The sequence below is a fragment of the Danio aesculapii genome, chromosome 19, assembly GCF_903798145.1.
Source record: "Danio aesculapii chromosome 19, fDanAes4.1, whole genome shotgun sequence".
In the NCBI taxonomy this organism is placed as follows: Eukaryota; Metazoa; Chordata; class Actinopteri; order Cypriniformes; family Danionidae; genus Danio; species Danio aesculapii.
The window spans coordinates 3,320,045-3,337,544 of record NC_079453.1 but is presented as its reverse complement, the minus strand read 5'-3'; the positions used below and the strand labels follow the sequence as shown (position 1 = coordinate 3,337,544).

The window sequence follows — 17,500 nt, the reverse complement described above, 5'->3', positions numbered from 1 at the left end:
CAAACATGGGTTTCACAGACGTGGCATCGTCTTTAAGGTGGCACACAAGACTTGAAGCCAAATATCAAATGTAGTATTTGGCCCAGATGTTACATTTTTATATGTGGGCCACATAAGTTTGGCCTTTCTTAACCCATTTTTAAAATACGTTAAAAATTCTACCAATCAGATCGCTTAAAAAAAAAAGCCTGGCCATAAAGCGAATTTCTTCATGGGTTTATCAAATTCATTGTAGTGGTGAGACACCAACATATCTGGCCCAGTTCAGGCCCAGTTATGGGTTATTAACTTGGCCAAAACATGGCCCAGATATAGTCCATGTTTGGTCCTTGTATGGAAGCCAGAATTGGTCTAATTCACTGTGGCATGTGGGCCAAGCAAAAGCTGATTGTGTGGGCCAGATCTGGGCAAGAGAAATTTTGCTATTTGGGTATTACGTCTATCAGACATTGGATTTTGGTTGCCATACCTGACGAATAAATGTCAGTGTTTGACATCAGTATGACATTGGTTTAAGATGTTGGCTTGATGTTTGATTTTGGTCACTTTCTAACACAAGCTAAAATCAACCAAATATCAACGTCATTTGATGTTGTTATTGGACGTTAAATTAACGTTGTCCTTAGACGCTGGCCAGACATTAAATTTTGGTCACCTGACAACACAACCTAAATCTAACCTAATATTAACGTCTTATGACGTTGTGTGCCTGCTGGTCAATAACTAAATGCACTACAGAATGTTACGTTTACACACATCCACAAATGACATGTAAATGCATCAGCTTTTCACAGCATAATACTCACTACTCAAGAGTACTTTTGAAAGGGCTACTATTTACTCATACTTTGAGTAATATTTACAACAGATACTTTTACTCTGCTTGCACTGCATTTTTAGGCAAGTAATGGTACTTTAACTTGAGTAGGATTTTTCAGTACTCTTTACACCACTGTTACTCAATCTGTTTTTTCATCTCTCTCTCTCTCTCTCTCTCTCTTTCTCTCCGTGTGTGTGTGTGTGTGTGCGCCCTCTTCAGGGTCGTGTGTGAAGTGCAGTGAAGGAGTTTTCAGCTCTGATCAGGCCTGTCGAGCCATGGGTCGAGTTTACCATGATCACTGCTTTACCTGCTGCACGTGCGGTAAAACATACACACACTGCTCATGTGAAACATCAGATACTTGCAAATATTATACACACAACTGATGACGAGAGGATAAACACACACACAGGACACATCACTGACACAGGACTTTTTAATTCATATGATCTCCTAAAGAGATATGGAGATGGCAGCAAGAAACGAGGTTCATATAGTATCACAGTGCTTATGAATTCTCTTGGAAAGCTTTTGCAGTCAGCTGACAAACTTTTGTGATTTAAGAAAAACTATATTGCAGTGCTTTTTGCAAGCAAACACTAAGATCCAGTCCTACACTAATAAATGCTGGGTTATTTCAAGCCTAATTTGCAGATAAATGCAGATAAATCCAACTGTTGGCTTATAGCTGTTATTCATTTAACTGAAAGACCAATGCTTGGTTTAGTCCATATTTAGCATCCATTTGTGTTAAAATGAACCAGAATTATTAGAATAAAATGACACTTTTGTGATAGAATGCTTCTTTAATCAATTAAGGCAATAGTTCCTCCAAAAATGCAAATAAAAACACAAAGAAAAAAATACTGAAGAATGCTGGAAAAAACGGCCATTAAATTCTGTATTTTTGGGCCTATATGGATTTTTCACAGCATTCTTCTGAATGTATTTCTTAATATTCAACAGAAAAATGAAATTCATAAACATTTGGAGCTAGAAAATGTGAATTTTTTATTTACATGAATGTATGTACATGAAGGCGTCATGGTGGCGCAGTGGGAAGCACAATCACCTCACAGTAAGAAGGTTGCTGGCTCGAGCCTCAGCTGGGTCCATTGGCATTTCTGTGTCATACCTGCTAACATTCAGATAATAAAATCTGGGAGATTTTATCCGGGGGTGCCCGCGAAGTGAAGAGCGGGGAGCTGGTATGAAGATGGTTAAACGTTGGGTTCGGTGCACATGGGGACTGAACCGAAACATCCACACACACTCATTTACACACATACACTACGAACAATTTAGCCTACCCAATTCACCTGTACCACATGTCTTTGGACTGTGTGGGAAACCGGAGCACCCGGAGGAAACCCACATGAACGTGGGGAGAACATGCAAACTCAACGCCAACTGACCCAGCCGAGGCTTGAACCAGCAACCTTTTTGCTGTGAGGCGACAGCACCACCTACTGCGCCACCGCATCGCCTATAGATGAATTGAATAAACTAAATTGGCCATAGTGTTTGAGTGTGAATGAGTGTGTATGGATGTTTCCCAGTGATGGGTTGCAGCTGGAAGTGCATCCGCTATGTGAAAGTTGGCGGTTCATTCTGCTGTGGTGACCCCAGATTAATAAAGGGACTAAGCCGAAATGAAAATGAATGAATGAATGAATGAATGAATCAATGAATGTGAATTTTTTTTACATGCTAATTTTCATGTCCCCTCAGGGTCTTTGCGAAATACAAACCACACACATCAGAATCCAAAAATCACATGCATATTTTCTTCTCTCCTCACCACAGGCCAGAAACTGAAAGGGAAGCCCTTTTATGACTTTTCAGGACAAGTGTTCTGCGAGGAGGATTATTTGGTCTGCGGTCTTCTTCATTAAGCATTTCTTCCACTCAGTGTATAAGACAAGCTTTTAAAACTCCATTTCTTTTCTAGTATTCCAGCGTCAAGCACTTTGCGGAGGTCTGCTCATCCTGCGGCTATATAATCACAGATACGGTCAGCCTGAAACCATCCTGACAGAAATAGAGAGATTTATTTAAAGTTTTCTACCACATGATCCACTCACATGACCTCTGACCTCTGCAGGTGCTCCAGGCTTTGGGAAAGTCCTTCCACCGCGAGTGTTTCCGCTGTGTGGTCTGCAACGAGACTCTGGAGGGACAGCAGTTCAGTGTGGACACACAAAATAAGATCTACTGTGTGAAAGATTACCACAGGTCAACAACACACGTCTGCGCAGACAACAGACACAATGATAATAGATAGACAATGGGCTCTATGCACAGAGTTTTAAAGCCGACGATAAACTTCCGGTGAGAGCTTAATGTGACTATTTTCGATTTCACAAGGTTGTTTTTACAGCATCGATGTTGTAATGTAATTACAATACATTCAGTTAAATAGACTTAAGCATTCATGTAGTTGTTCAAGCGTAAGACGATATGAAAGCCTGTTGTAACCGCTAGTGCCATCAGTAGCAACAGGCTAGCGCTGAAATTCCATTGAAAATACTGGGGTAAAATAACCTGTCATATTTTAAAGACATGGCAGGGGAAATAGATTTCAATGCAGCACTTCTTGTCCGATCTAAGACCCACTTCATATCGTAAATCTAACAGGCAGTGAATATAGCAGATTTTTTAAGAAATCAGATCTTAAACGTGACAATTTTGTAATGGAAAGACAGTTCACCGGAAGTCGTTGGGCTGCCTGGCTAAATAAATTAATGTCTGTGTGCATATAGCCTACAGATAATATCATTCATTCATTTATTTTCCTTCGACTTAGTCTCTTATTTATCAGGTGTCACCACAGCAGAATGAACCGCAAACTATTCCAGCATATGCTTTACACAGCAGATCCCCTTCCAGCCGCAGCCCAGTACTGAGAAACACCCATACGCTCTCACATTCACACACGCACACTCATACACTATGGCTAATTTAGTCCAATTCACTCACAGCAAGAAGGTTGCTGGTTCGAGCCTCGGCTGGGTCAGTTGGCGTTTCTGTGTGGAGTTTGCATGTTCTCCCTGCGGTCGCGTGGGTTTCCTCCGGGTGCTCCGGTTTCCCCCACAGTCCAAAGAAATGCACTATAGGTGAATTGGGTTGGATAAATTGTCCGTAGTGTATGAGTGTAAATGAGTGTGTGTGGATGTTTACCAGAGATGGGTTGCAGATGGAAGGGCATTCACTACCTAAAAACGTGCTGGATAAGTTGGCGGTTCATTCCGCTGTGGCGACCCTGGATTAATAAAGATACTAAGCCGAAAAGAATGAATGAATTCACTTAGACTGTCTTCGTACTGTCTTTGGAGCACCCGGAGGAAACCCAACACAGGGAGAACATGCAAACTCCACACAGAAATGCCAACTGATCCAGCCGGGACTCGAATCAGCGACCTTTTTGCTGTGAGGCGACAGTGCTGTGACAGCCACCGTGCCACCTAGATAATATTATATACAGTTGATGTCAATGTTATTAAGACACTGTTAACAATTTCCCATAGAATCTACAGTAACTTACTGGCAGCAGTCGAACAGTTACTTATACTGTAGTTTAATTACAGCAAAAATACTGTATTTACATTTACAGCACCATTTCTCTTGCTGGATATGTGTTTACAGAATTGTATTGTATATTCATTCATTTTCTTTTCGGCTAAGTCCCTTTATTACTCTGGGGTCGCCACAGCGGAATGAACCGCCAACTTATCCAGCATATGTTTCACGCAGCGGATGCCCTTCCAGTTGCAACCCATCACTGGGAAACAACCATACACACTCATTCACACACATACACTACGGATAATTTAGCTTACCCAATTCACCTGTACCGCATGTCTTTGGACTGTGGGGGAAACTGGAGCACCCACGTGAACGCGTGGAGAACATGCAAACTCCACACAGAAATGCTAACTGGCCCAGCCAAGGCTCAAACCAGCGACCTTCTTGCTGTGAGGCGACAGCACTACCTACTGCGCCACTGCGTCGCCCTGTATTGTATATCTTTACTGTAAAATATACAGAAATTTTCACTTAAAACTGTCCTACAGGCTAATAATTTTGACTTCAACTGCAAATGTTGAAATTATCTGTCAAAATCTAATTTGTTTAGTGTCTACTGACATTTTTAGGTTTTAAATGAGATAGTCTGACTCTTTATCATTTCAATTAAAAGATGTGAACATTCCTCTAGTATCTAATTCATATTATTTGTCATATATTTGTTTTCTTGTACAGGTTTTTAGCCCAGACCTGTGCTATATGTGAGCAGCTCATCCTTCCCATTGAGGCATGTTTACATTTGTACATGTTTTTTTTATCTGTAATTTTACGAACTTCATACATGGTCTTTTCTGAATTAAATTGTGATTTGTGTGTTTGTTTGTGTCCACAGGGTTCAAATGAGATTGTGCGTGTGTTGTCAATGGGCAGAAGCTACCATTTGGCCTGTTATGAAGGAAAAAGCAACATTTAATCTCTGTTTATGAGTCTCTTCATAATTATTCACTATTGATTATTCATTGTATTGTTTGAAACAGTTAATGTTGTGTTTTTAAATCATTGGTAGTACCTTGAAGTACTTTAAATGTTGAAGTTTGACATGTTGAAGCTTGAATTTAAATGGCTAGAAATATACCAAAGCACCACAGTATTATATAATTTCACTACAATACACAGAGGCTTTGGTATATATTTTTTACTTGTTACCAAACTTTGTCAGGGAAATAGTTTAATTATACTTTATCTTAAAAAACAGAATGCTGTGTCTTTTTAAAATTTAGAAAAATAAAATAAATTGTACAATCTTATCATTTGGAGTTTGTGGTATATTTTTCTCCCACTGTTTCTGTGTTTATCTACCCTAATAAAATATATTTTTAACATGTACGATACATTTATAAACACTTTTTTTAAATAAATAAGTTATAAACTTTATAGACCTTCTTTTTCACTTTCAGAAGTGAGGTAAAATATCTTACAAATATGTTGCTTTATTATTTATTTAATCCTGCTTCATTCTGATCAGAAAACAAGACTTTATTTTACGAAAAATTTGATGTATTGTGTTCGCTTCAAATGCGCGCCCCCTTGATTTTGTAGGACTTTTGTTACACTTCCGGAAGAGGCAGAAGTCGTCCAATGTTTTCATCAGTGATTTGACATTTGGCGCGTTTGCTCGCAGTGTAGTGAATGGGTGTCGACTATCATTTCTTTTGTACAATATATTCTACTTATGTAAAATACACGTTTCTATAAGTGACTAAGCGACTCAGAAATACACGTTGTTATATACAGGACTTATTAGGTTAAAAACAGCGAGTTTGTGTTTGTAATTGTGGATTAAGTGAAGCAATGGATCGATACAACGACGTCAAAATCCTCCTGAAGAAATGGGAACAGTCTTTCTTCCAGACAAACAACAGAAAACCCAATAAGGTGTGTTTTCATCGTTATTGTGGTATTTTGGGGTAAAATTGGTTTTATATTCTCTGGTTCAGACTTTCTCTTTTAATAATATAATTTCAGAAAAGTCTATTTTTTGTCAATTCTTAATAGGGAAATCAATTACTATCAAAGTACAACATTGTTCGCAGTCAGTTCAATAGTGCTGATGTGGTTTAAAGTCATACTTGCATGATATTTCAGACCGAATACACAAAAGTAGCTTGGTAAACAATACATGACGTCACAATTGTCGCTTTGTTAAAAAAATGAACGAATGTGTGAACACAAAACCGTACTTTACTTCAGTTTGTGGTATTTTGTGTTCCGTACTGTATGTTGTGTTTTATGCTAGGCTAAGTGTTAATGTTCTTATTAGCTTGTGTTGTTGATGTACCACTTTATTAGGCACATCTGTCCAACTGCTCGTTAACGCAAATTTCTAATCGGCCAATGACATAGCAGCAAGTCAATGCATGCAGACATGGTCAAGACGATCTGCTGCAGATCAAACTGAGCATCAGAATGGGGAAGAAAGGTGATTTAACGTAATGTGGTTGTTGGTGCCAGACTGGTTGGTCTGAATATTTCAGAAACTGCTGATCTACTGGGATTCACGCACAACCGACTCTAGGATTTACAGAGAATGGTCTGAAAAAGAGAAAATATCCAGTGAGCGGCAGTTCTGTGGGTGCAAATGCATTGTTGATGCCAGAGGTCAGAGGAGAATGGCCAGACTAGTTCCAGCTGATAGAAAGGTAACAGTAACTCAAATAAGCCCTCGTTACAACCGAGGTATGCAGAAGAGCATCTCTGAACACACGACATGTCAAACCTTGAGGCGGATGGGCTACAGCAGCAGAAGACCACACCGGGTGCTACTCCTGTCAACTAGGAGCAGGAAACTGAGGCTACAATTCACACAGGCTCACCAAAACGGGACATTAGAAGATTGGAGCAGCGTTGCCTGGTCTGATGAGTCTCGATTTCTGCTGCCACATTCGGATGGTCGGGTCAGAATTGGGCGTCAACAACATGAAAGCATGGATCCATCCTGCCTTGTATCAACGGGATATTTTCTTGGCACGCTTTGGGCCCATTAGTACCAATTGAGCATTGTATCATCACCACAGCCCACCTGAGTATTGTTGCTGACCATGTCCATCCCTTTTTGACCACAGTTTATCCATCTTTTGATGGCCACTTCCAGCAGGATAACACACCATGTCATAAAGCTCGAATCATCTCATTGTCATTTTTGAACATGACAATGAGTTCACTGTACTCAAATGGCCTCCACAGTCACCAGAGCTCAATCCAATAGAGCACCTATGGGTTGTGGTGTAAGGGGAGATTGACATCATGGATGTGCTGATGACAAATCTTGTGCAACTGCGTGATGCTATCATGTCAATATGGAGCAAAATCTCTGAGGAATATTTCCAGTACCTTGTTGAATCTATGACATGAAGGATTGAGGCAGTTCTGAAGGCAAAACAGAGTCCAACCCGGTACTAGTAAGGTGTACCTAATAAAGTGGCCAGTGAATGTATATCACAGGTGCATTTTAGGTTATATTAGATATTTGGGCATCTTTTTGTCCTTATTAATCTGCAAATATCTTTTTTTTTAAAGGATGACATTGATAAAGCTCCTGAGGAGACGAGGCGTAAGTTTGCATAGTTTAATTTGTTCTTGTTTGGCTTTAATGCTTTGTTTTCGTCACTGAACTTTGTTTTTGTGTTTGCAGAACTTTATAAAGAATATCGTTCTCTTAAAGTAGCAAAAGAAAGAAATGACACTGTGAAGGAGAATCAAACAAAACCTCCAGAGAGTCAGTCATCTTCAGATGTGAGACGACAAATATTCATTAAATGACTTCATAGGTTTTGAATATTGCAATTTGTTTAGATCCATAAAATGTTTACATGCTCTGTTTTCAGGGCTCTGGATGCTGGGGATCTCATCTAAACCGGAAAAATCTACCTGTTGCTCTACCAAAACTGTCATCAGACGATAAAGAGACACTCAAAGCTTCAGCTCAGTACTTTGGCATGAAGCTGAAAAACAATCTCGGAGGCTTAACAAAGGTAAATATGAGTCTTTTCTTAATCAAAGTAACAATATTTATTACAAACAGCCATCGTTATGTAGTTTATAAATGTCACTGCACAGTATAATAATAATAAAACAATGACACATTCATAATTACAAGAACAGATTGTTTTTATTTAATTCAAAGGAGTCACTGATATTATTAATTAAACTAATTAAATAATGATATAATTATTTACTTTATAGTTATTGAAAAGACAGTTAAGGAGGATTTTCCCGTCTCTATGTTTTAATAAAATAACTACTATATATTATAGTGAAATGTTGCTATAAACTGTAAATTATTATATGGGTAACACATTTCTTACAGATTTATACATTTTTTAGAGATTTTGATAGATTTTTGATCATTTTTGATATAATGTTAGATTTTTTTTAATAATGCAAGCTGAAAATGCTTAATTTAAACTGTAAAATACAGCATGGTTTCCGCTACATTCATTCTTCCATGGCGGGGCGCCACGTCAAAATTCATCCCGCCACGGCTACATTACAGCTTCTCATTCAAAACATTTTATTTTTTAATAGCGGGTGATAATCGCACCAAAACGTATTAAAGGGTACGTGAATTATAACAGCGTGAACTTTTCTGTAACCGACCGTAGTAGTGCTGTGCGTCATTTGTTTAACCCTTTAAGGTTACGTGCTGACTGGCAGGTGCGTGATGCGTGAGGCCAGCTAACACGACGTAAAGCTGTTTCACTTTACTTCAGGATGCAATAATACCACTCTGTAGGTCTATTGGAGACATTTATAAATATTTCTAGCAAATCTAATAAATGTTGGAGACATACTCGTTACATAAACGCACTAAATCACACTTCTGCAGCGTTTATTTGAGAGCGTACAAGAAGATCTGCGCTCAGTGTTGTCAGATGATGCTGACTGTTTCCAGCCCAAAAGCTGTCGAGATCACAAGCGTTTATACACTGTTCTAAGCATATGTATGCGAAGAACAGGGGCTATGGCATCTCTTTGGGAGATCAAAACAGGTTTGAGGACAGACCGGGGCTGGCGGGCACGCCATTGCAAAACCGCCCAAATTTTCACTACCCGCCTATGTCACTTTTTACCCGCAAAAATAAATTCAAAACCGCCCAATCAGGCAACACTGTCTGCGCTTGAGCAGTGCGTATTTGAGGGCACGAACAGAGGAAATCGGCGCCCAAGCAAAGAGATTCGCATGCTGTAGGCTATTACATGAATGCGATCTCAACTCGTAATACTGCGCTCACGATATTTGTCATTGAAATAACGCCACAACACGTTGTAGATCTGTGTTAAAAGGCCTGCCGCCACAGCTAGAAAAAATCCTAGAGGAAACACTGTACAGTAAACATTGAATTACAGATTAGTTGTAATGAGAGTTAACAGCTTTTTGATATAAAAAATGTTTACAAATTCTAGGAGCGATCGTTTTCTCTGAAGAAAGCAGCAACCCCTCGCCGAACACCACAGAAGCCAGTGATTAACACCTTAGACTCCAACACAGCAGCGACAGATGTAGAAACCCACACACCAAAGCCAGCCAACACGTGTCCAGACGCCAGTTCTGCTCCTGTACAGACAGCCAGCATGAATTTTGAGGATGATCCATCTGATCCTTTCCCATCCATAACCCCATCCAAACCCTGCTCTCCGGCTGTGGGTTCTGCGCAGAAGAGATTGGAGAGAGTCCAGTTCCTCAGGCAGTCCATGACCAGGAGGTTTTCATCCGTGGACAGTGGCTGGCTTGCACGCTGTCAGGTTTTCGATGAGGTGGAGGAACCTCAGAAACCTGTTACAGGGAATTCAGAGCTGGCGAAGGATGAGAACGGTTTCTTGCAACCTGCTGTTAGAAGCAGATCTGGCTCCCCAGGGACTCATGGTGAATGGGTATCACATAAAAGTAGCCCAAATGAGGGCCAAACATCTCCAAAGAATTTATTGGAGAAGAAGAAACCCTCCCTTCCAATAGAAGCAGTAGAGACGGATCCAGTAACATCTTCAGTAAAGAATAATGTGGTGTTGAATGCAACATCGGGCTCCCCTGGGACTGATGGTGAACGGGTATCTTATAAAAGTAGCCCAACGCTGATGGTAGCTGGTGAGAACTTATCAGAGGAGCCCGAGGTTACACCAATCACTAAACAACGCAAAACAAAGGCTAGAAAAGATCAAGAATCAGGTGCAAAAACAAAAGGTCGAAAAAGGCAAAGGGAGGCTGATGATGGTGATGAATCTGAAGAGAAGGAAGGTGGAGTGAAAAAGAGAAGGAAAACTAAGAAAGGAGAGGCAGCTGGGGAAGATCAGCCCAAGAAAAGAGCGAAGAAGAAAGGAAAAGTGGAAGAGGATGATGACGATGGCAGCTCAGAGAACAAGAAACCTCAGAAACGAGCCATGCCTCAGGAGAATCTTCTGGGTGAGGTGGATGAAGAGGAGGCCAGAGCCGCTGCGTACGCACGTCAGAAGAACACAGTCAGGGTCAGGTGGGTAACATAAATATGTCAGGAATTGGCATTAAAAGGTTAGTTCACGCAAAAATTAAAATTACCTCATCATTTACTCTCCCTCTTGTGGTTTTAAACCTTTTATGAGTTTCGTTCTTCTGTTGAACACAAAAGAGTTATGCCTTTAATTGTCGTTGTTTTACTGATTTATCACTATCATTTGGTCCAGGCCTACTAAGAACACAGATGGGAACTTTGTGAAAATCAATTTGAAGAAGAAGTCCCACGTCAAAGGGTTTGCTTTGAGAGGAGCTGCATTGAGAAAACAGGTTAGTTGATAAAATCAAACACCTACTTCTTGAAATTTATATTTCATGCAGTAAAAACAATTGACATCATTTAGTCATTCTTTTAGTTGCTCAACCTGTCATGATCTTGTACTGTTAAACACAAAAGTCTAATGACCAAAGGCTAACAGGCTCTTTAATATCTTCTTAATTGTTTTATATGTATTAAAAGATCTTATCGACATTATAGTTTTATATTATAATTATTCAGATATCAGGTTATAAAGGATGAAAAAAAGGACTAAATCTTATCTGTAATGCTGTTTGGCAATGTGCTTTTTTCAAAAATATATATTCATTTTGGCATAACAGTATATACAGAGTATAGACAGGAAAGTCTTGAGCAGGATTGGCAAAGAAACTTGAGCAGTGCTATATGTCTATGTGCTATCCGCAAGGCTACTAGCACCATTTTTTACCGTTGCTGATATCAGATATGATGCATCTTTACACAGTCGTTAATGCCAAACTGAAACCACAACTTTTTGCTGTGAATACGTGTACTAGATGAAGTCATACTGAATGTGGAAAATGCATAACTTTTAATTTTTGTTAGAGAAATCAGGGAGCCTAAAACTGTCTACTCTTGACCTGATTGATTTTGTAAAACATCAACAAGAAGGCCATAGACAGCAGTATCCCTTTATACACTATTTTCCACCATATTAAGGCCGGTATAAGATTCTGACAGCATGATAACCTTGGATAAAAGTATCACGGTATTGTCTTTTTAAAATGTCAGGGTATGAAAAACTACTTTTTTAACCCATCGAACACTATATATTTTATTTTAAGAAACATTTATAATATTTTGGAGCAGTAATCACTTCAGGCTAAATAATTAAAATAAAGCATTGACTTCTGCTGTCTTCATTAGTTTCAAAAACACAGATTTTTGATTCTGTGGATATGAAGTAAAGCCACTGCACTGTTCAGGTCTATAGCATGCTAGGATGTTGGTGTATAAGCAATTTGTTTTTCAGATGTTTTCTGAATCGTAGGCCGACGGGTAGCTTTTGATGTGGAGGCTCCTTTTCTGCTGAAAATACTGTGTCCCTAAAAAAACGAAATAAAATAATAATAAAAGCACGTACAAAATTCCATATACCGTAAGAATGGTATAACATAATGTTTTAGGTGTTTAAAAACCTTGACTTTTGCAAACCACGATAAACCTTAAAATCGGTTATCATTGCAGGCCTAACCATGTTTCATAATTCTAGATGTACATGCAGAAGTTCCAGCTAAAGGGCGAGAGGTTTGGAGGTGGATTCGGCAGGGGCAGGGGGCGTTTCGGTGGCTTCAATCGCCAAGGTGACACCTGCTATAAGTGTGGTGGGACGGGCCATTGGGCACAAGACTGCAGAGGAAAAGGTAAGAGGCTGGTCACATATTTCACATTGCACACTTAATATAGTCATCGCACTACAGCGCACATACCCATTTGTAAATGTACATATCCACTGCATATAAACATTTATAAGTGTATGATACACCTTTAAAAAATTCTGGCTTCCACACAATAAAGTTGTGTTAGGAGAACATGAGAGAATTAAGTTAACTTATTAGTTTTTACAAGTTTAAGTGGATTGAACACAAAACAATTAAGTTCCCCCCCCCCCCCCCCCCCCCCAAAAAAAAAAAACCCTCAAGATTTGTGTTGTTGTTTCAGCTCATTTTAAATAAGTAGTCATTTTATGAGTGTATACATATCTACATATCTATTTGTAGTTGCTGTTTATAGCAAATGACAAACTGTTCATTTATATTTGCATGGCCCTTATTAATTATAGCAACCTGTACAGTATGTTCATCTATTTGTGAATATCTAATGTTAGTTAAATACGACTTGTATATTATGTTCATAGTACATCCATCTGTAAATATTGGCCATAGTTTTCTATAATTGCACTTTTAACTTGGACCTATATCCTGCACTATTGCACACATGGTTAAAGCTAAACTGCATTTCATTGCCTTGTACTTATGTAATGACAATAAAGTTTAATCTAATCTAAACCATGATTCTGTGCTCATGAATATGTATTTAAGTTAATGATAAAATGGGTTTGTGTTACAGCTCCTGTCAGTAGTTCTGCAGAACAGCAGGAAACCCCAATGGAGGAGGAAGAGTTTGAGTTGCCCACATTGGAGGAAGTTGCCAGAGCAACAGGAACTCTGCGCTCAGAGCCTATTGGTGGGTTTGCATTGATCACATATTCATATACTGATTGTAATCTTGTTACAAAACAGCAAAGCAACTGGATGGGGATGTATAAAAATACTCTTTCATGACAACCGCCACCCATTGGGCATAATGAATTTTGTTGTAATTTTTTTTAATCTCACACTCTAGTTAGATTTTTCCCAAATTCAGTTTTTAACAAAAAAATTTCAGGATTTCATTATTTTTTATTTAATTGTTAAATTTTTCTGGACTTTTCCTTTTCTTTTGGACAATTTTTTTACAATTTGTTGTAAAAAAAAATCAGCATATCAAATTAATTGAAATTATGAAAACGTTAATGAAATTATAACTATATAATTATTTGCATTTAAAAACATATTTACATTATAAATTCTTTATAATTTGTTTACATGTGTGGCAATTATAGCAATTATTTACATTATATAAAGATTATTTACATTGGTTTAAATTTGCCAGACTTTTATTTTGAAGGCTTGTCATGAAATATCTGTGTCATGCGAGTTTCTGTGTGTATATGATATGGCAATAGATTTTCTCACATAAAATTCTGCCAAAGTGACCCTCAGGTCAGTTATAGAAATAAAGGTTATGTGTTTATATCCTAAAATAGTAATACTGCAGAGACTGCGCATAACATAAACATCATGCTATTCATTCACACAGAACATGCAGATTGCCTATTTAAATGAGATGCTGATATCACAAAACTATTAATCAAAAAATGTACAAATTCCTTGACATTCTGCATTATACAGCTAATTCTATTTACATGACAGGAATCTGCAGTTCTGTATGTTTTTTTCTTCACATCGCACTAATAAAACACCCCTAACCCTACAGCTGAAAATGAAAGTGATATATATTCTTACCACAGTAACCCCTCCCTCTGTGGGCGAAGACTCTTCTGAGAAGGAGGAGCAGGGGGCGGAGATTCTGCTCAACATCATCAGGCCGGATTATGAAAGGCCGGCCCCTCCTCCTCCTATGGAGCCGCTATACAAACTAAAGGATGATGGGAAAGTCCAAGGTATGTCACAATAATGGGCTGTATGAGCTGTATTTTGTGAAAACTTCATTCTTTTTATTTTTTTCTTCTTCTGTGATTTATTTATTTATGTTATATATAGATGTCCCTCCAGAGGTGTACGAAGCACTCCGAGACTTTGGTTATAAGTCCTTCAGGCCTGGTCAGGAGGCGGCCATCATGAGAATACTGTCAGGTTGGAAGTTATTGGAAGCTTGAAAAATTGCTGTATTTTTTGTTTCTGATTTTATTTTTGTGGAACAATGAACTAAAAAGTAGCTAAAACAAGTGGAATAAAAGTTAAAACTTAATAAAAGTACACTGAAATGCCAAAAATATGACAAAAATATATTGGTATTAAAATAATCTTCTTAAAATAATAGTACAGAGTTGGTGCCAGTGACCTGGCGGTTGGTGCATCGACATATAGCACCCAGGTGCTCTCGGCGACCCGAGTTCGATTTCCGGCACAAGGTCCTTTGCCGATCCTTCCCCTCTCTCTGCTCCCAATACTTTCTGCCTGTAAATCTCCACTGTTCTATCAATAAAGGTGAAAACCCCTAAAAAAATTATTATAAAAAAAAAATTAATAATAATAGTAAAGCATTACATTGCAATAGAATATACAATTTATGTTGTGCAGCAATTAAAAAAAAAAAAAAGTAAGTAAAGGTTTATTTATATAGCACCTTTCCCAGACATTGAGTCACACAGTGCTTTACAATAAGAGAAAACAAGTAAAAGAACAATTATCAATAAAAGAAAACATGCTAAGACATATTAAAACTAATTAAAAATCCAAATACAGAAACACTAATACTGTTAATTAAAAGCTTGACCAAAAAGGTGCGTCTTTAAATCCTTTTTAAGGAGAGAGAGTTCCAGAGCCGTGGGGCCACCACACAGAAGGCACGGTCACCTTTAGTCTAAAGACAAGTTGTGGGAATGGCTAACAGGTCTTTGCCAGAAGACCTCAGAGACCGGCTACATGAGAGACTGCTTGAAAGATCTTGAATATACAGGGGTGCTTGACCATGCAGAAGTAAAAGGCAATGCTTTATCGTACATTATTTATTATATTTCGACGCAATTAAACTTTAAAATATTGATTGCCGCCTCAACCTAATGACTTTTGATAGGTGCAAATGTTGATGATGAATTTGTAATGAATCATACAACATGAAAAAATGTTAACCTAACTTAAAAAGTAGCTTATTCTGTGGAATTTTATTTGTACTAATAGCTATTTACACTCATTCTAGGTGTCTAACAAACATGTCAAATGCATTTTCCTTTCCGAATGAATTAAATAAACTTAATATTGAGATTTAATTATCCAAATTATATAGTATGAAAAGCAATTGTGACTAGTTTTGGTTATGTAGCTCAGTCCTAATCTGAACAATTAACGCATAATTCTAGTTTGACAGAAACAGATTGAAAATTTTCTTTGAAATCCCAGTTTTCATGTTAAAAAAATGTTAACTGCTTTTTTAATTGCTTTATTAAAAAATTGCATTCATTATGGCAGATTTTCCATGAGTTCTGTTCTCATGGCATGGGGTTTTACAACTAAATAACTGAGTTTTATAAGAAGTGCTACAAAGTAAACCAGATTTTTTTTATCAGTTGATGTTTTCGTGTTTTCCCAGAGATGGGTTGCAGCTGGAAGGGCATCCGCTGCGTAAAAACGTGCTGGATAAGTTGGCGGTTCATTCCGCTGTGGCGACCCCAGATTAATAAAGACTGAGCCAAAAAGAGAATGAATGAATGTTTTCGTGTGTCTTCAGGGTTGTCCACACTGGTGGTTTTGTCCACTGGTATGGGCAAGTCTCTTTGTTACCAGCTGCCTGCATACCTGTACGCCCAGAGGAGCAAGAGCATCACGCTGGTGGTGTCTCCTCTGGTGTCTCTGATGGATGATCAGGTACTGTTGGAGGTTTATTACTGCTTAAAAGTCATTAAAAGTCATTTCCAGCAAAAAAAATAAAATAGTTTGTTGATTTCGAAATTGTTTGTGAAGCTTTCTGGACTCCCGTCAAAGCTGAAGGCTGCCTGCATCCACTCCAACATGTCTGCGAAACAGAGAGAGGCGGCCATTGAGAAGGTAGTAGAATAATACTATTAAAATGCAACTGATCTCCATTGTCTTGTTATACAATAGGGGTGTCCAAACTCGGTCCTGGACGGCCGGTGTCCTGCTGAGCCTAGCTCCAACTTGCTTCAACACACCTGCCTGTAAGTTTCTAGTATATCTGGTAAGAGCTTGATTAGCTGGTTCAGGTGTGTTTGATTAGGGTTGGAGCTAAACTCTCCAGAAAACTGGCCCTCCAGGACTGAGTTTGGACACCCGGTACACAGCATACAAAGTATATAGCAGTAATTTACGTTTCTTTATTTATTTTCTTTATTTCCTTTTAACCTTTTTGTAGTATTATCAATATACTGTTATATTATTTATAAAAATACGTCTTTTTTTTTGTTTTATAGTATTTTTTAATTTAGTATTTTATTAATTTAGTTGTGCTTTTGTTTTTATTTGTAATAGTTTTAAGTTTAATTCTGTAAATTATTTCAGTGGAGCATTTCTCATTTAATTAATTCACTATTATTTTAATGAATTTAATACAATTATTTATTTATTTGTGTGTATTTATATGTGTAACACATTATGTAATATTTAATATTATATTTTTGTAATAATATTATTGTAATAATATTTAATTTTATATAAATTGATCATTGGAATTTTTTTTATTTTTCATTCTTTTAGTTTTAGTCGTGTTTATCTAGTAATGTCATTATGTACTTTTGTCATTTGTTTATTTAATTTAATTTTGTAGATATGCATTTAAATATACTTTTTATTTTTAGCATTGGTATCGATTTTTACCAACTTCAAATAATTTTATTTTAGTAGTTGCCAGGGTAATATTTTAGTTTTATCTACTGTATGTTTGTGTGTAGGTGAAGGCAGGTCAGGTGCACGTCCTGCTGTTGTCTCCTGAAGCTCTGGTTGGTGGAGGTCACTCGGGCTCAGGATGTCTCCCCCCTGCAGATCAGCTCCCTCCGGTGGCCTTCGCCTGTATT

The 17,500-nt window shown here is 38.0% G+C and overlaps 2 protein-coding genes across 4 annotated transcripts in view; both read left to right on the top strand.

Annotated features, from left to right (window-relative positions):
• Nucleotides 1–5,655, top strand: part of limd1b (LIM domains containing 1b) — a 12,116-nt gene extending 6,461 nt beyond the window's left edge. For all 3 annotated transcript variants that reach the window (XM_056479549.1, XM_056479547.1, XM_056479548.1), the window contains 6 exons: nt 1,040–1,141; nt 2,627–2,694; nt 2,772–2,834; nt 2,925–3,055; nt 5,081–5,132; nt 5,238–5,655. In XM_056479549.1, the coding sequence (XP_056335524.1) occupies nt 1,040–1,141; nt 2,627–2,694; nt 2,772–2,834; nt 2,925–3,055; nt 5,081–5,132; nt 5,238–5,318 (497 nt within the window). In that variant the 3' untranslated portion in view covers nt 5,319–5,655. The remainder of the gene's footprint in view (nt 1–1,039; nt 1,142–2,626; nt 2,695–2,771; nt 2,835–2,924; nt 3,056–5,080; nt 5,133–5,237) is intronic.
• Nucleotides 5,656–6,133: 478 nt separating this feature from the next.
• Nucleotides 6,134–17,500, top strand: part of recql4 (RecQ helicase-like 4) — a 26,320-nt gene continuing 14,953 nt past the window's right edge. The window contains exons 1-13 of the mRNA XM_056480246.1: nt 6,134–6,280; nt 7,922–7,955; nt 8,037–8,137; nt 8,230–8,376; nt 9,809–10,869; nt 11,060–11,159; nt 12,401–12,551; nt 13,258–13,374; nt 14,261–14,413; nt 14,514–14,606; nt 16,201–16,337; nt 16,434–16,517; nt 17,378–17,500. The exon at nt 17,378–17,500 is cut by the window's right edge and continues 66 nt beyond it. Of these exons, the coding sequence (XP_056336221.1) occupies nt 6,197–6,280; nt 7,922–7,955; nt 8,037–8,137; nt 8,230–8,376; nt 9,809–10,869; nt 11,060–11,159; nt 12,401–12,551; nt 13,258–13,374; nt 14,261–14,413; nt 14,514–14,606; nt 16,201–16,337; nt 16,434–16,517; nt 17,378–17,500 (2,385 nt within the window). The 5' untranslated portion in view covers nt 6,134–6,196. The remainder of the gene's footprint in view (nt 6,281–7,921; nt 7,956–8,036; nt 8,138–8,229; nt 8,377–9,808; nt 10,870–11,059; nt 11,160–12,400; nt 12,552–13,257; nt 13,375–14,260; nt 14,414–14,513; nt 14,607–16,200; nt 16,338–16,433; nt 16,518–17,377) is intronic.